The 19,277-nt window shown below is 44.1% G+C and overlaps 1 protein-coding gene across 6 annotated transcripts in view; it reads left to right on the top strand.

Moving 5' to 3' along the window:
• Positions 1-19,277, top strand: part of LOC123853192 (zinc finger protein 26) — a 60,020-nt gene that overhangs the window by 20,047 nt on the left and 20,696 nt on the right. For 2 of the 6 annotated variants that reach the window (XM_064578097.1, XM_045887899.3), the window contains exons 1-2: positions 12,847-14,086; positions 18,493-18,669. The exons of 1 other annotated variant lie outside the window; for it this stretch is intronic. Coding sequence is in view for 4 of the 5 variants with exons in the window: in XM_045887899.3 (XP_045743855.1) it covers positions 18,655-18,669 (15 nt within the window). In the remaining variant the exon portion in view is untranslated. Of the gene's footprint in view, positions 1-12,326; positions 12,451-12,483; positions 12,727-12,846; positions 14,087-18,492; positions 18,670-19,277 lie in introns of those variants that run through there. 3 more of the 6 variants (XM_064578095.1, XM_045887900.3, XM_064578096.1) reach the window with 3 other exon arrangements.

Raw genomic sequence — 19,277 nt, 5'->3', positions numbered from 1 at the left:
TCACCCTAATTATCTCATTTTCACGTGATTATCTCTGTAAAGATACTGTTGCTAATTAACTTCACATCCTAAGGTATTGGGGACTAAGAATCCAATACATCTTTTTCGAACGGACGTAGTTCAACATGTAAGTTTGCCCTCTTGCTCCTCGCCCCCCATCCGTGTCCTTTTCATGTGCAAAATACATTCTCCCCAGCCCAACACCCCCAGAAGGCTTACTTCACCCAAGCATCAACTCCAGAATCTCTCAATACCATCTAAATCAGATGTGGGTGAGATGGGGTATGCTTCATCCTGGGGCAATATTCCTCTCCATTTGGGAATGTGTGAAACCAGACAGGTTACCTGCTTCCAAAATACAATGATTAGACAGGCATAAAGTAGACTATCCTATCCTAAAAGGGAGAAATCAGGAAAAAGGGTTGTGAGTCCCAAGCAAGTTAAAACCTAACGGCAAATTCCATTAGATTTTAAGGCCTGGGAATAATTCTCTGGCCAAATGCTCGGTCCTCTGAGACCACTGGGTGATGGCCCTGCCCCTCATCCCTGGATGGTGGACAAGCCTCTGGAATTGAAAAGGTGGCTTCACTCTGAGTCCAAGGAGGTGGCTCTGCCCTGGGGTCACTCTTCCTTTGTCTTTAAGGATGACCCATGTGCCCATCTAGAGAGCTCTATTGGCCTGTTTCCAAGACAGCCAATGACTTTCTTCATTCACCTTTCTCTGTCCCCTTCAGTCCAAGTTGGTAGCATTTCTGCTGAGATGGCTGATGGATTCACAAGGCACACCCTTGTTCTCTCCAGAGCATGCTTTCTCATTTTTTGCAATATGGATAAGCTGAGAATCTTTCAAGTTTTCAAAATCTAGTTCCTTTATGCTTAACAATTCATTTTTCAGTTTATCTCTGACCTCCCAAATTGTACTATTAGCAGCAAGAAGTCAGGCCATGTCTTCAACACTCTGCTTAGGAACCTGTTCAGCTAAACGGTCCAGTTCATTATAAGTTCTTTGTACGAAGCACTAGAACACAGTTTAGCCAAGTTCTCTGTCACTTTATTACAAAAATTGTTTTCCTCCAATTTTCTTTTTTTTTTAAGATTTTATTTATCTGTTTGACTGAGAGAGACACAGTGAGAGAGGGAACACAAGCAGGGGGAGTGGGAGAGGGACAAGTAGGCCTCCCGCCGAGCAGGGAGCCCGATGCGGGGCTCGATCCCAGGACCCCGGGATCATGACCTGAGCTGAAGGCAGACGCCTAACGACTGAGCCACCCAGGCGCCCCTAAATAAATAAAATATTTTTTAAAAAATTATTATCTCTGTAGACTCTCTCTCTAAATAAGGTCACGGTCTGAGGTGTGTGGTCGGGATTCCAACATTATCTCTTCTGCGGGGATACAATTCAACCCATAACAATCAACAAAGAAATAGACAGCTTGAACAACACTATAAACCTTGACCTAACACATACATGGAGCACTCCACAACTACAGCAGAATATACATTATTCTCAAGTGCACAGGGAATATTATACAGTATAGATCAAGTGCCAGGTCATAGAACAAACCTCAAAAATTTAATGATGGAGTCTTGTCAAAAGAACACTGCAACCAGCTTAACACTGGCCAAATCTGGAACAGTTAGAGCATTCAAATAAATAATGATAGCGGGTTATAACCAAAAGAATAAAATAAGTCCATGGATCCATATTGATATAAATATGCAAATGTATAAATAAGTAGGAGAGAAGGGAAAACTTATTTCTTTAAAGTAAAATATCACTTAATACATAAGAAATGACATAATTAGAAAACTCAACCCTTGGTGGCCAGCACAGTAATATTTGTCTTAGGCAAGAATCATCCGTGAATGCAAAAATTAGGTGGGTGAAAGTCTTAAAACCTCTGCCCACGAGATACTTATTAATTACAATTGGAAAAATAAGAATTTTACAAGAGAAATCTGACATTTACCACCTTAATTAAGCAATCAAAATGAATATTGCTATTATTGGCACAAATAAATATGGAACTCGATATGGATCTCTGAGAAAGACACATCACTTGTGTAGTATTCCTGCCAAAAATGCGTAACCTGAATCTAAATCCTGAGGAGGGCGCCTGGATGGCTCAGTCGTTAAGCGTCTGCCTTCGGCTCAGGTCATGATCCCAGGGTGCTGGGATTGAGCCCTGCATCGGGCTCCCTGCTCTGCAGGGAGCCTGCTTCTCCCTCCCCCACTCCCCCTGCTCGTGTTCCCTCTCTCGCTGTGTCTCTCTCTGTCAAATAAATAAAATCTTTTAAAAAAATAAATAAATCTTGAGGAAACACCTAAGAAACCCAGGTTAGAGTCATTCAGCATGAAAATGGCAACACTTTTAAATATGTTGAGGTCAGGAAAGACTGAAAGACTGGTCCAGTTTAAAGGTAACTAAAGAGGGACACCTGGCTGGCTCAGTCAGGGGAACATGCGGCTCTTGATCTTGGAGTCGTGAGTCGAGCCCCGTGTGTGGACTAGAGTTTACCTAAAATTAAAAAAAATTTTTTTTTTAATTTAGAGGTAACTAAAGATACATGAAATCGGATATTGAATCCAAGTTTTGCTTCTTGGACTTTATGGGAACTATTGATGGAATTTGAATCAGTTCTGTGTATTTGATAACAGTACTGCATTTAGGTTCATTTCCTCAATTTGATAACTTACTGTGGTTAGTTAATGGAATGACCCTCTTGGAGACACTGCAGTGTTCATAGTGTAGAGGAATTACGTCTGCAACTCATGTTCTACCTTTCAAGAGAAGTATTTTCTTTTATGGAGAAAGCAGACATGGTAAAATGTTAACACCTGGGGAATGTAGGTAAAGTATATTTAGGAATCTTCCCTATCCTGTAAATTCTGTAATTCTGTGATTTTTTTTTTCAACTTTTCATCAGTATCAAATCATTTCTAAATAGATGAAAAAAATGAATTTAGCAAAGTGATCAGATGTCAGGTCAATATATCCAAATCAATTCTATTTCTACATACAAGAAAAGCTTTGTGACATGGAATTTAATAAAATGAATCTATTTTCAAAAGTATCAAAATACTAAATGTAAAAAAAAAATCTTGTGCTGTGGGAACTGTTCAGTATCATGTACTGATACTGAAGAGTTGTTCAGTTGTTGTTGATACATGAACCTACACAGGTGATAAAACTGAATAGAACTTCATACATGAACATGAGTGTAAGTGAAACTGGAGAAATCTGAGTATGTATTATGGGCTGTATTAAGGTCAATATTCTGGCTGTGATGTACTGTAGTTTTGCAAAATGTTAACATTGGGGTAAACTGGGCAAAGTATAAGGATCTCTTTCTATTATTTTTTACACTACAGGTGAATTTATAATTATCTCAATAGAAGTTTCAATTAAAACAAATCTAATAAAGATGTAAAAGGGAAATGAATAAACTATTATATAGAGTCAATGGAATATGTTCTGTGACATAAATTGCAACTGAATAAACCATATGTTCAAGCCCTAGGGATATACTATCATTGTTAGAGGCCAAAATAAAGTGAAATGGAATTACGTATTATTTAGACAGGCATGTATCTGTGACAAAATGATGAAACAGAAGCAAGAAAATGATAACCAAAATATTCAGGACGGCATCTCCTTCTGTGGAGGGGCAGCAAATAGAAGCTGCAAATTATTTGTAATTTCCTGTTTCTCAGACTGGGTGACAGATTCATGAACATTCATGAGAAAGTACTTGTAACTAATGTGAGATGAAAGGACATAAATACAGACAATTTAGGTTTTGAAAAATTATAGGAGAATACTAAGGATAACCATGTACCACTAAATATGAAAGGTTAGATTAAATTTCTCAATTTTCAGGGCGCCTGGGCAGCTCAGTCCTTAAGCATCTGCCTTCGGCTCAGGTCATGATCTCAGGGTCCTGGGATCGAGCCCCGCATCGGGCTCCCTGCTCCGCGGGGAGCCTGCTTCTCCCTCTGCCTCTGCTGTTTCCCCTGCTTCTGCTCTCTCTGTTTCTGTCAAATAAATAAATAAAATCTTTGAAAAAAATTCTCAATTTTCTTGCAAATTATACATGACCAAAATGGACCAAGCAGAAAAAGCAAGACTGAATAAATCAGTAACAAATATGGAAATTGAATTGTAGTCAGAAATTTCCCTCAAGAAATGTAGCAAGCTTAGATTACTGAACAGTAAAATTTTACCAAACATTAAAGGACTTGATCATCATTATGTTATACAAGCAGTATTGGAAATTTTTAAAAGGATAGATTACTCCCAAATTCATTTTACAATCCTAGTATAAACTTCCTACCAAATCTGGATAGAGACTATAGAAAAACAATGATTATAGACCAAATAGATGAAAGTTTTCTGGGTAAAATGGAATCTAGGTTACTTTCCCCACACATTTGTATATGTCCGTTTAGGTTGAACTATATGAAATTACCGATAATGGGCCATTTTTGACATATATGGAGGATTTTTCTTTCCAAAGATGGCTGTAGCCAAGAGCCAGCCCTTTTAAATACCTCCCTTCCACAGTGTGGCTGTACCACTCCTCCCACTGGGTCCCATTTGCTGATGGTCCCTGGTAGCAGCAGAATGTGGTGGTGGACACATGCACACATGCACGGACACACACGTGCATGCGCGCATATACATGCCCGCGTGCGGACACACGTGCTACACGCGGGCACACACACAGAGACGCACACACACGCACACACACGCACACACACACACACACACCGTAAGTTAAAAAAAAAAAGGCAACGCAGCTTCTGCTGTCCTGGCTGGAGCACTTGCTCGTGAAGCTCTCAGGCTGCCATGTGGCCAGTCCCTCAGGCTGTGGTGCTGGGGGGAGCCTCTGAGAGTCCACGCCGAGACACTTCATAGGTTCTGAGGCTACAGGAAGAGAAAGAGATGCCCATCCACCTCCCCATATACTCCAGGGCCACCTTCCCAGCTGCAGCCACCGAACGGACAGCATTGCGTGAGACGTCCTGAACCACAAGTGCCCAGACACACCTTTCCTGAAATCCTGACCAACAGAACCGTGAGAGCATCTTCGTTGTTATGTACGCTAAGATTTTGGGGTGACATTTTAGGCAGCAGTTGTGATTGGAATAGAAATTTGGCCTGGGGGGCGCCTGGGGGGCTCAGTTGGTTACGCGACTGCCTTCGGCTCAGGTCATGATCCTGGAGTCCCTGGATCGAGTCCCTCATCGGGCTCCCTGCTCGGCGGGGAGTCTGCTTCTCCCTCTGACCCTCCCCCCTCTCATGTGCTCTCTGTCTCTCATTCTCTCTCCGTCAAATAAATAAATAAAATTAAAAAAAAAAAATTTGGCCTGGAAGTAGGGTCCTACTGGCTTTGGCACTGGGCAGTAAGTAGAATCTGGAAGACTCTTGAGGAAAATACTAGTGAAAACCTGAAGGGCCCTTGGGAAGGTTATTAGCAGAGCCTAGAGGTTGTTGGTGAGAGCTTGAAGGAACTTGAGACAGTGCTATGGGAACATGGGGAAAGGAGACTTTTTAGGTAAAGGCAGACAAGTTATCAACATTGCCATCTAATGTAGATGGAAGATAGAAAACCTACCTAAGGCCCTCAAATGGACTAGCCGAGTTTTCCAGGTACAGTGTCTGGGTGCCACCTGGTTTCTTCTCGGGACTTTTAATAAAATGTGAGAGCAGAGAGAGGAACTAAAAACAGAACAATTCCCCGGAAGAGATGTTAAGTGACCCAGACAGTTTTTTCAGCTAGTAAAATGTCCCCAAAGTAAGAAATGCCCTCAGGTGGGGTGCCTGGGTGGCTCAGTCGGTTAAGTGTCTGCCTTCAGCTCAGGTCATGATCGCAGGGTCCTGGGATCGAGCCCCACATTGGGCTCCCTGCTCAGCGGGTTCTGCTTCTCCCTCTCCTCCTGCCTCTCCCCCTGCTCGTGCTCTCTCTCAAATAAATAAATACCTCATGAACCCCTTCAGACGAAAAAAATGCTTTCTGAGGACCTCCCCCACTTCCTATGCACCCCCTGCAACAACACATATGTGTAATTACTAAACTCCTTCTCCACCAAAATACTCTCAAAACAGAAATTTGGGAGTTCCCCTCTTTAAGAACAAGAAGGGAGTCTGGGTACCTCGGTGGCTCAGTCAGTTAAGCTCCTGACTCTTGATTTTGGCTCAGGTCATGATCTCAGGGTCCTGGCTCAGATGGGAGTCTGCTCGAGGATTCTCGTTCTCCTCTCCTTCTGCTCTTCCCCTCTGCTCACATGTTCTCTAACTAAATAAATAAAATCTTTAAAAAAAAGAATTGAAGTAAGTCAACAAGCCCTCAGTGAGATAAGCCATGGCATCAGCTGGTAAGTTCTAAGAACCCAGTTGCAGATCTGGGGGAAAATAATTTTGAAGATTTTATTTATTTGAGAAGGAGACAGAGCATGAGCGGGGCGGAGAGGCAGAGGGAGGAGAAGCAGACTCCCCGCTGAGCAGGGAACCAATGAGGGGCTCGATCCCAGAGTCCCGAGATCATGACCTGAGCTGAAGGCAGACACTTAACTGATTGAGCCACCCAAGTGCCCCTGGGGGAGAACCATTTTGAAGAAAATTTCATTACAACCTCAATTTCCAAGAATATTTTCCATCACTTTTCCATGAGGTTGAAGACATGCTCAGTAAAGAGTTACCATGAGTGTTATGAGTGTTTAGTTAAAAAAAAAAAAAGAAAGAAATGGCAAAGTGAGTAGAAAGAAAAATATAGGACAAAACTTATGCTATGGTTAAGTGTAGTGTTTACAGCAAAAAACGAAAGAAAAAAGCTAATTGTAAACTGAAAAATAGTATATACACACACCACAAAGTTTTAAACAGCAGTATTAACTTGGACTGAAAAGGACAAACCCTATACAAACTAAAAAGAGATCTTTGGACTCTCAACTTTCTGGAGGCAGGAAGGAGGTTGAGAAGGGTACTCTCTTGCAAACATGATCACTTCTTGTGAATAAGGAAGGATGACGCAGATGGCAGAGCCAAAATCGAAAGGGTGCAGCCAAGAGCTAGGAAGAATTCCAAGAGAACAGGACCAACTGGTGACCTGGTAACATGTATTCAGCAGGATTTAAGAATTTCTATGGAGCAGTGATTGCTGTGTGCGGACTCTTGTTGTCCCCAGTGTTGAACAGGAGTATCTGTAGCAGTTTTCCTGTGTCTTCCCCACTGTTGTATTTTGGGCATATAAGACGGAAATAACCTCATTTAACCTTAATTTCCTTAGATGCCCATATCCAAATATAGCCACATTGGGGTTAGGATTTCTTTCTCTCTCTGTGTTTCGGTCTTTCTCTTTCTTTCTCTCTCTCTTTTTCTCTCTCTCTCTTTCTTTCTTTTCAGCAAAGCAAAGTTTATTGAGTGATAGTAAAGCAAAGTTTATTGAGCTCCTGAAGAGGGAGGGGACCCGAGAGGGTTGCCTGGGGTTAGGATTTCAACAAAAGAATTTTGGAAGGACAGAAATTTTCAGTCCATAGCACATTTAATAGCCAGTAAGAAAATACACTAGGGGAAAAAACTCATGTTCATAATATCAATAGGAATGATAAGCTTCTTAGGAATACATCTGATACAATGTTGAATTTTTTTTAAAGATTTTATTTATTTGACAGAAGAGCAAGAGCAAGCACAAGAAGGGGGGAGAGGCAGAGGGAGAGAGAGAACTAGGCTCCCCACCGAGCAGGGAGCCTAACACAAGGGCACCTTGGTGGCTCAGTTGGTTAAGCGTTGGACCCTTGATTTCAGCTCAGGTCTTGATCTGAGGGTCGTGAGATCAAGCCCTGTGTTGGGCTCCATGCTAGGCGTGGAGCCTCCTTAGAATTCTCTTTCTCCCTCTCCTTCTGCCCCTCCCCTCTCTCCCTTTCTAAAAAAACAAAAAACAAAAAAAAACTTATGTAAACATAATTTATGAATAAAATAATAAAATGCTATTAAAGTTCATAAAAGAACTGAAAAATTCATGGGGCACTTGGCTGGCTCAGTTGGTAGAGCATGTGACTCTTGATCTTGGGGTTGTAAGTTCGAGCCCCATGTTGGCTGTAGAGATTACTTAAAAATAAAATCTTAGGGGTACCTGGGTGGCTCAGTTGTTTAAGCATCTGCTTTCTGCTCAGGTCATGATCTTGGGTCCTGGGATTGAGTCCCACGTCGGGCTCCCTGCTCAGCAGGGAGTCTGTTTCTCCCCCTCCCTCTGCCCCTCCCCCCTGCTTGTGCTCTCTCTCTCTTTCTCAAATAAATAAATAAAATATTTCAAAAAAGGTTAAAAAAATAAAAATCTTAAAATTTTTTTTAAAAACTGGGGCGCCTGGGTGGCTCAGTCGTTAAGCGTCTGCCTTCGGCTCGGGTCATGATCCCGGGGTCCTGGGATCGAATCCCACATTGGGCTCCCTGCTCGGCAGGAAGCCTGCTTCTCGCTCTCCCACTCCCCCTGCTGTGTTCCTGCTCTCACTATCTCTCTCTCTGTCAAATAAATGAGTGGAATCTTAAAAAAAAAAAAAAAATTTTTTTTTTAAACTGAAAAATTCAAAGATATACTATATTGATGGAGTAGAGTCAATGTAATAAAAATACTAATGCTTACAAAATATAAATTTAATAAAATTCCAATCAAAACAATAAAAGCATTTTCTTTCTTGAAATGGGACAGATCTTAACATTTCCATGAAAGTTTGCAGGTCTCAAACTGTCCAAGACAATCATGAACAAGGACAATTAGAAGAGCTTTCGTTCTAGATACACGAGGTTTTTATTAAGCTAGAATAATAAAACAGAGTGGTATTCATTCAGTGATAGAAAGTATTCCAAGGGCGCCTGGGTGGCTCAGTCATTAAGCGTCTGCCTTCGGCTCAGGTCATGATCCCAGGGTCCTGGGACGGAGCCCCGCATCAGGCTCCCTGCTCAGAGGGGAGTCTGCTTCTCCCTCTGCTCGTCCTCCTGCTTGTGCTCAATTGCTCTCTCTCTCTCAAATAAATAAATAAAATCTTAAAGAAAAAAGAAAGAAAGAAAGTCTTCCAGAAAGGGTACCTTGGCCACATAGGAACGTCGGATATAAGAGAAATGAATTTATAAGTATTGAAGAAAGAATGTGCTATTTGATACTTGGTGTTCAGGGCTGAATTGTGTCCCTCCTCCAAATTCATATGTTGAAGTCCTAACCCCCAGCACCTCAGGAAGTGGGGGAGTCCGCCTTGTGTGAAGGGAGGTGTTGGTTCTTGGATTCCCTATGAAACCTCGCTCCAGTAAACACAGCCAGGAGGAACGGAGCAGGCATCAGGCAGTTATTAAGGACGGTACACTCTTTTTCTTTTTCTTTTTTTAAGATTTTATTTATTTGACAGAGAGAGACACAGCAAGAGAGGGAACACAAGCAGGGGGAGTGGGAGAGGGAGAAGCAGGCTTCCCGCCAAGCAGGGAGCCTAAAGCGGGACTTGAGCCCAGGGATCATGACCTGAGCCGAAGGCAGACGCTTAACGACTGAGCCACCCAGGCGCCCCAGGATAGTACACTCTTGAGAAGGGAGAGCAGGCCCACCCAGAGGAGGCCACTGCCCTGGGGTCAGGAGGGCCTTTCCTTTTTATGTTTGTACAGGTTGTGGGTCATAGCCAGGGCGGTCTCTGGGAGGGGGAATTTTTGGTTCTACAAGGTTCTTGCTGGAACTGTCAAGGCCATCTTCCCCACGGTGGGGACAGGTTGGGGGTTGCTGAAGCCACCCTTGCATATGTGTTATAATAAACCTAGGGGTCATCCTGGGGCAGCTGAAGAGGAGAGCAGTTTCATAACTGTGGCTCCTGGCCCGCCAGCCCCGGGGTGTTAGAAGCCACAAGGCCAAGATGTTGAAAACCACAAAGTCAGGATGCTGTGCCTTCAGGCTTCTAATGTGTAACCTAGGAAATTAGCTTCCATATGGAAACAAAATGAAATTAGATCATTACTTCACACTATATGCATACACACAACTCCAGAAAGATTAAAACTTAAATGTCAAAGGAAAATGCTTAAACTATTAAATGGTAATACAAGGAAATATTTTACAATAACAAAATGGAGAAAGATTTTTTTTCTCTTTCAAGAGAAAGATTTCTTTTTTTTTTTTTAAAGATTTTATTTATTTATTTGAGAGAGAGAGAATGAGAGACAGAGAGCATGAGAGGGGGGAGGGTCAGAGGGAGAAGCAGACTCCCCGCCGAGCAGGGAGCCCGATGTGGGACTTGATCCCGAGACTCCAGGATCATGACCTGAGCCAAAGGCAGTCGCTTAACCAACTGAGCCACCCAGGCGCCCAAGAGAAAGATTTCTTTATAAGACACATAAGGAAACTATAAAGGAAAATCTACATACTTTTATAATGTCAAAACTAAAATCTAAGGGACCAACATTTTTATAAACAAAGTTCAAAGACAAGGAATAAATTAAAAAATTAAAACATGTTGCATATTGAGAATTAGTAAATAACATACATCAACTCCATGAATCTAGTTAGAAAGAACCTGACAGAAAAATAAGCAAAGGATAATTGACAATCTACAAAATAAAATCCCAATCATGTGGAAATACATATATTTCAGCAGTGATCACTGAAACACATTACCTGTATGTTCTGCATTTCAAATATCACTTCAATTTTATTTTATTTTTTTTAATTAAAAGATTTTATTTATTTGACATAGAGAGAGAGAGAACAAGTAGGCAGAGAGGCAGGCAGAGGGAGAGGGAGAAGCAGGCTCCCCGCCGAGCAGGGAGCCCGATGTGGGACTCGATCCCAGGACCCTGGGATCATGACCTGAGCGGAAGGCAGACGCTTAACTGGCTGAGCCACCCAGGCGCCCCATCATTTCAATTTTAAAAGTATTGATCTTAGGTATCCATATCTTGTAAGTCCTCCTGATGTTCCAACATTAAGTAGCATACTAGTTTTATGGTTAATGTCTGTATTTTATTTATTTATTTGAGAGAGAGTGAGCGAGAGAGAGCACACAAGCCAGGAGGAGAGGCAGAGGGAGAAGCAGATTCTCCGCTGAGCAGGGAGCCCAACAAGGGACTCCAGGATCATGACCTGAGCCGAAGGCAGATGCCCAACTGACTGAGCCACCCAGGCGTCCCTAGAATGTATTTTTAAGTTTAAAATGTTCGTTTCAGGGCGCCTGGGTGGCTCAGTCGGTTAAGCGGCTGCCTTCGGCTCAGGTCATGATCCTGGAGTCCCGGGATCGAGTCCCGCATCGGGCTCCCTGCTCGGCGGGGAGTCTGCTTCTCCCTCTGACCCTCCCCCCTCTCATGCTCTCTCTCTCTCTCTCTCATTCTCTCTCTCAAATAAATAAATAAAATCTTTAAAAAAAAGTTCGTTTCATATTATTGAGGGGATTATATTTTCCCTTCGACTTACTGATAGGGTGATATTAATGAATATCCCCACTATCCTGTATTTCCACTCCGTTATAGTACATTTTCATAAGGTACTGCCAGCTTCTCTCTATTGATAATTTCTCAGGGTAGTCATAATTTTTGCATGGGTAGTCATCATCAGGTTTTGTCTGAGCTTCTTTTCAAACCATACATTTGTCGATTTTGGGGTCTTTATGCTGAGTAGTCAGTAGAAAAATTCCTTCTTCTATTTCCTCTGGTAATTTTATATGTAAGAATTCTCTGAGCACTTGAAAAAATTCCCCGGAAACTCAGTGACTGATGTGTTTTGGCACAGGATCTGTGAAACTGTCTTCATCTTTACTCATGACGTGGTTTTCTCCTTTCTCGGGTCAAATTTGACACATCCATTCCTGGAGAATCATTTGTTTCATAAAGAATTTCTAATTGCTTAGCGTACAGAGGATTCTCATTCGACTTCATATATGTCTGTGGTTATTCTCTTTTTATCATCCTGCCCTTCTGTCTCTTTGTAAGGATAGTGACTGGTTTATAACTCCCCCCCCAGCACTTGAATTATGGATCAGCTTTACTTTTTCCTGTTAATTCCTATCTACTTAACGTAATGTACTCACACATTTTTTATTTCCTCACTTGAATTCTTAAGCCAGTTGTCTTTCTTTCCCCCTTTTTTCTAACGTATTGGTGGATTTCAGTCTTCCGAAATCCTAATCCTCTGCATTAGGACGCGCTCCCAGACGCGCGTTCACGCCGCTCGCTCCCGGGCGGGCGGTCGCCCTCGCGTCTCCAGGCGACCAGCGCTCCCCAGACGCAGCGACGCCTACGTGCCGCGGTGCCTTCTGGGAACTGTAGTTCAAAGGCGGCTTCCGGGAGTGACCAAAAAAAAAAAGAGAGAGAGAAAAGCAAAAACAAAGGCGTCCTTCTCTCGCGCACGCGTACTCGCACTCACACGGCCCCTGACGCTTTCGGGTTGCGCCCCTTCTCTTTGTCCTTCGCCGCCAAGCAAGAGGCGAGTGCGCGCCCCCCGGCTCCGCCGCAGCCCTGGTGGCATCCCGCGGACCCACAGGCACCGCACGGAGGCCCGCGGGCCGGGGGCGCGTGTGGGCCGGGGGCGCGTGCGGGCCGGGGGCGGGGCGGCGGCGAGTCTGGGGGCGCTGGGCGGGTCACGTGGTTCCTGGGCCTGCGCGTCCGACGACGGAGGTCCGGGGTCGGCGCTGGCGTTCGTGGGGGCTCGGGGACGGCTTTCCTCCGGCTCGGCGGTTGGGACGCGTGCGGGGGTCTCGCGGCAAGGACCTGGGGGTCGTGTCTGGGCGGCAGGCTCGGGGGCCTGTGGGCGCGGGCGCGCGGGCGGGCGGGGGGTCGCGGGTAGCGCGGCGGGGCGCGCGGTGAGTGGGAGGGGGCGCGGCGGGGCGCCCCGCTCGTGGCCGTGGCCTCCGAGAGCTCGCCGCCGCCGGGCGTCCCTGGCTGTCCGGGGCCGCGAGCCCCGGGCGCGTGCGCCCCGGGGCCGCGCGGAGAGGGTGTGGGGTCCCGCCGTCAGGGCGACTTCCTGCAGGGCCTCCTGTCCCCCCCAGTCTGGCTTCACCCCGCTCAGCTCTGCCTGCATCAGTAGAGCTGTTTTTAAAGGCCTCGCTTCTAAAGACAGAGAAACCCCAAAGCCGGAAACAAACCCCAAATAGGCTTTTGACAGCAGCGGGATGCTCGGGTCTGAAGTTCTCTCTCTCTGACTGTGGTCCACCTCTGCCGCTTCGGACGCTCCGCTCACGCTTTCAGGGTCTCACGTTTATCGCCTGGAAACGAGGGAGTGCAAAGAAATGACTTTTTTTTTTCCCCCCTAGTTCTGATGCTTTTTGCTGTCATTAACGCATACTTTTTTTTATTTGAGAGAGAGAACAAGCCGGGGAGGGGCAGAGCAGCAGGCTTCCCGCCGAGCAGGGAGCCCGATGAGGGGCCCGATCCCAGGACCCTGGGACCGTGACCTGAGCCGAAGGCAGACGCTTAAGGACGGAGCCACCCAGGCGCCCCTGTTTTGTTTGTTTTTAAGTAGCCTCTACAACCAGCGTGGAGCCCAGTGCGGGGTTTGAATTCACGACACTGAGATCCAGACCTGAGCCGAGATGGAGAGTCGGGCACTTAATTGGCTGAGCCATCCAGATGCCCTTCTTCCTTTTGGTTTTATCCTTAGTTTGCCCTGGTGGCATTATGTCTGGATAGGGGACTAGATGGCCCCAGCACTGGAATGTAAACAGAAACTCTGGAGGCCTTTGCCTCCCCCCCCCCCCCCCCCCCCCCCCCGCTTTTGTTGAGGGGCTGTGACTGCAGGTCTTTGGGGACACTGAATGGGACCAGTGGCCTGGATCTGCCACTTCCTGGGTGTGTCCTCGATGTTGGGCAAGTTGCTGAACCTCTGTGCCTTATTAATTTTTGGTAATGGGTGCTGGATGCATTAAGGAAAAAAAATGTATAAAACGTCTGTCACAGTAAGTAAGTAAATGTTATTTTTTATTATTCTCTACGTTTCCCCTGAAATTCCTTCAGAACTTGATGCTAAGTGGAACTGCACGATGATGCTGATGGCTGCCCCTTCCTGCTGAAGACAAATGTGAGAGCCGTCGCAGGCAGAGCGGCTTATGCAGGAAGCTGCCGAGGTACACAAGAATAGTCCAGTTAAAGTGGGCCAATTGTACAGAGAAGGGCTTAGGCTTCCATTTGCTGAGAGGACACGTGGGAGCCATATAAAGGAGTTCAGGAGAAGACTTGTCAAAACTTCCAACTTTCAAAAACACATTTGTTTAAGTTAGAGTAAGGTTGAGCCTGCATTTTTCTGAATAACAAATACTGGAAATAATACTACCACACTGATGGCTTGTCACAGTTGTTCACCTGAAATTCTGAATTCTGTGTATTTTCTATAGTAAGTATACATCATTTTTTTTTTTTTTTCTTTGAGAGGGAGTCGGGACAGAGGGAGAAGGGGAGAGAGAGTCTCAAGCAGACTCCCCGCTGAGCATGCCAAACTCAGGGCTCAATCCGAGGACCCCATATCATGACCTGAGCCGAAATCGAGAGCTGGATGCTTAACTGATTGAGCCCCCACAGGCATCTCTTAAGTCCACATCATTTGACATGACCTGATGAGTTTTCTACTTTTGATGAGTGTTCATTGGAACCCAAGTAATCTTCACTGAGTAGTGTTTGACAAGAATTACAAAGGAAATTTTAAAATCACACTGTGAATTTGGCCATCTGCTTAAGGAAATGGCTTGCGTGATAAGCATAGTTTTATTTGTCACAATGCCAGAATTTTTATTATGTGAAATGAAGTGAAAGCATAATGCAAAGCAAATGACATTTGCTGTAGGTATATTTTCCTGGTGTGTGTATGGAGGTGGGGGAGTGGTTATGTGGTTATAATTGACTTTTTTTTTAACCATGCCTAGGTTTTTAAATTTTTTAATGGTTAAATTTATTGACTTTTTCTTTTAATTATGGTTTTTGCCTTTGTATTATGTATAGGCAAATTCTCCCCCAAATTACACAAATAATCACCTATGGGGTTTTTTTTTTATCAAAAAAAATTTTTTTTAAAGATTTTATTTATTTATTTGACAGAGAATGACACAGCGAGAGAGGGAACACAGCAGGGGGAGAGGGAGAGGGAGAAACAGGCTCCCCGTGGAGCAGGGAGCCCGATGCGGGGCTCGATCCCAGGACCCTGGGATCATGACCCGAGCCGAAGGCAGATGCTTTAACGACTGAGCCACCCGGGTGCCCCTTGCCTGCTGAATTCTTACATGTTTTAACTGTTATGCTTCATTCATTTGCATATTTTATGGAGACAGTGTCGAATATTTTTAATTATTTGATTTTATAATATATGTTAATATTACATTGGCCTGTTCACATTCATTATTTTGTAATTTTTAAAAAGATTTATTTATTTGAGAGGGGGTGTGTCTATGTTGGGAGAGGGGAAGAGGGAGAGAATCTTCAAGCAGACTCCCCACTGAGTGCAGAGTGGAGCCTGACTCAGGGCTTGATCTCACTATCTTGAGGTCACAACCCGAGTCAAAATCAAGAGTCATTTGCTTAACCAACTGAGCCACCCAGGTGCCCCAATTATTTTGTATTTCCAAAAGTGTCCAAGCTATTCCTGAACCTTTTTTCTTCCAGATGAACTTTAGAATTGCTTGGGTTTTTTTTTTTTTTTTTAAAGATTTTATTTATTTATTTGCCAGAGAGAGAATGAGAGTACAAGCAAGGGGAGTGGCAGGCAAGGGAGAAGCAGACTCCCGGCTGAGCAGGGAGCCCGATGTGGGACTCGATCCCAGAACCCTGGGATCATGACCTGAGCTGAAGGCAGACGCTTAACGACTGAGCCACCCAGGAGTCCCTAGAATTGCTTATTAAAGAAAAATTTTTTGAGATTATGATTGGACTCGACTAAAGATAGAAATCATATGGGGCTAAATTACTTCACTGTGAAGTCTTCCTATCCCAGAGCAAGACCAGATTGTACATGTATGAAGCCTCTCTTTATAGTCCCCATTGGTGGTTTTAGTTTCTTTCATATGGATCTTACATGTTTTTGTCCAAGTATATTCCTACATAATTTCTGTTTTTTCTTTTAAAGTAGATTTTATTTTTTGCCTTTTTATTGTTTTATATGAGAAGGCTGGGGATATTATAGAACTATGTTTATTGACCTGGAAAGATGGTCTTTACATAGTAAGGGGAAAAATAACAAAAACAGTTTTTATTTATTTATTCATTTAAAGGTTTTATTTATTTATTTGACAGAGTGAGAGAGACAGTGAGAGAGGGAACACAGGCAGGGGGAATGGGTGAGGGAGAAGCAGGCTTCCCGCTGAGCAGGGAGCCCGATGCGGGCTCGATTCCAGGACCCTGGGATCCTAACCTGAGCCGAAGGCAGATGCTTAACGACTGAGCCACCCAGGTGTCCCCAAAAACGGTTTTTTGTTTTTTTTTTAAAGATTTATTTATTTATTTGAGAGAGCGAGAATGAGAGAGAGTACATGAGAGGGGGGAGGGTCAGAGGGAGAAGCAGACTCCCCGCCGAGCAGGGAGCCTGATGTGGGACTCGATCCCGGGACTCCAGGATCATGACCTGAGCCAAAGGCAGTCGCTTAACCAACTGAGCCACACAGGCGCCCCCCAAAAACGTTTTTTAAATGTGACCACATACTTATATTTTTGTTAAAAATATCCAGTTTCCCCATCTCTTAAGGGTTGTCTGTGGTGTGGTAATAGAGGTACTAGTTGTTTCTTATTTAGCTTGTATACATTTCTGAATTTTATCGTCATGTTTCACTGCTGCAATAATAAGTATAGCTAATACTTGGGTAACGCTCATATGCCCCCACTGTTCTAAGATGCAGGTATTTTCACTATGTAAAGGCATCATTTCTTGTGTAACTGGGAGAAACCTCCCTATGTGTTTCTGAGCTGGTGCTGCAGTTTGAGTTGCAGAAAGGCATGAAAGGGAAGAGCTTGTTTTTTAAGTGCTGTTTTTTATTATGATTTGGGGGCAGCAGGCCGTTCATCATTTGTGTTTCTGTGGAAATACCACGGTGACTGAAAGTGTGCACAGAGATAAGAGCTAATTTGAGGATGTATGGGGTGTGTGTCTGCATAAACACACCCACGTGACATGATTTTAGTAGTAAGTGCCTTGAGCATAGCAAGAAAGAGAATTCCAATTCTGCTGCTTACCAGCTATGCAGTCACTTTAAAGATCGCTGCTTGCTTTTGGTAAGGTGAAGATTCTGTTAAATGCCTCCTCGGGTTGTCTGTGAGTGTCAAATTATAAAGTGCTTAGTATTTTCCCTTACATGAAGAAAGCATTCACATTCCTTTTATTATTTCATTTATTCCTCAGAATCCCACTGTTAAGTGGACCCAAAGGTCCACTTTATCCTCACAATTTTAGCAAGTAAAAAAATGAGGCTTAAAAGCCAAGAAAGGAGCATGATTTGGCATATGGAGTGCCATTACACAATGATTAAAGCATAATCTTTCAGAAATACATAACCTCCTTGTGTCGAACAACATAGCTTTAAACATATAATCCAGATATCAAGAGGATTACAAGGTGAAATTTACCAAACTGTAATCTTTTTTTTTTTAAAGATTTTATTTTTATTTATTTGACAGAGACAGCGAGAGCAGGAACACAAGCAGGGGGAGTGGGAGAGGGAGAAGCAGGCTTCCCGTTGAGCAGGGAGCCCGATGTGGGACTCGATCCCAGGACCCTGGGATCATGACCTGAGCTGAAGGCAGACGCTTAACGACTGAGCCACCCAGGCGCCCTCCAAACTGTACTCTTATTGGGAGATTTTAACATGCTTCCTTCAGAAGCTGATAAGAGTTGAGGGGGTTATGGATGACTTTCATAGGGAGCTAAGGCTCATAAAGATAAAGTTTGTCTGGTTTTGCCCAAAGCCATGTAGCCAGTGAAGGGAAGAGTTGATTGAAACTCAAGTCTTTTTTAATACAAATCACTTAAGCTCTCCAGAATTCCATCTGCCTAAAATAGAGTTGTGGGGCGCCTGGGTGGCTCAGTCGGTTAAGTGACTGCCTTCGGCTCAGGTCATGATCCTGGAGTCCCGGGATCGAGTCCCGCATCGGGCTCCCTGCTTGGCAGGGAGTCTGCTTCTCCCTCTGGCCCTCCCCCCTCTCATGTGCTCTCTCTCACTCTCTCTCTCACAAATAAATAAATAAAATCTTTAAAAAAAAAAATAGAGTTGTACTTCATTGCACCTGTGAAAGTGATTTATCCTGTGTCCGGAGTGAGCAGTGAATGGATATCAGAAGTACTTTATTTCTGATATTTCTTGCCAAGTCACAGACTTCTGCTCTTCTTTTGCACTATATCCTTTTCCTATCCCTGGGTAGCCCTATTTCAGTTATATAGAAACACAGATGACCGTGAATGCCTGATTCCTAGCAAGAGGAGAAAAGATTTTAGGTGCAGCATGAATATACCCATCAAAGTGCATTTGTTCCTAAGTCCACGGATCCTGGTTACCCACAGATAAGCCTGCTCATGTGATGTAAGGAAGGAGCTCCTGGAGCCAGGAACCTGCTCCCGGTGTGCGAGACCCAGCCACGGCCTCCTGGCGGAGCTCCGGGACAAAAGCAGAAGAGACTTAGGGTGGAGCAGAGCTCAGAGGTGCTACTCATCTTGGAACAGAAAATGACCATGTTACAGGTGAGGTGATTGCTTCTTCTTTATTTTCCAGGGGATTAGAAGAGGTGCATACGTCTTCTAGTGAAAAAAGTATAAGTAGTTAAGAAATCAGGGGAAAGTAGCCTCAGCATAGAAGACCCAGGTTGGGACAAAATGGGAGCAGTTAGAACAGCAGTGGGGTCAGGGGCGCCGGCTCCCTGCACTGTGGAAAATCCATGTGTAACTTTCAACTCCCCCAAAACTTAACTCCTCACAGCCTACTGTTGACCAGAAGCCTTACCGGTAACGGGTAATTAACATGTATTTTCTATGTGTATTATATACTGTGTTTTATGATAAAGCTAGAGAAAAGAAAATGTTATTAAAGTCATAAGAGAAAATACATTTATAGTACTATAACAGTATTTATTGAAAAAATCCACATGTAAGTGGACCTGCACAGTTCACACCCATGATGTTCAAGGGCCGACTTTTTAATTTTTTTTTTTTAGATTTTATTTATTTGAGAGAGAGAGAGAGCACAAGCAGGGGGAGCAGCAGGCAGAGGGAGAGAGAGAAGCAGGCTCTGCACTGAGCAGGGAGCCCACTGTGGGGCTCCATCCCAGGACCCTGGGATCGTGACCTGAGCC

The sequence above is a fragment of the Mirounga angustirostris genome, unplaced genomic scaffold, assembly GCF_029215605.1.
Source record: "Mirounga angustirostris isolate CCGP_5_RB_7025 unplaced genomic scaffold, mMirAng1.0.hap1 SCAF_14, whole genome shotgun sequence".
NCBI classification, from domain to species: Eukaryota; Metazoa; Chordata; class Mammalia; order Carnivora; family Phocidae; genus Mirounga; species Mirounga angustirostris.
Note: the sequence above shows the minus strand (reverse complement) of the source record. Positions and strands in the feature narration are given on the sequence as shown.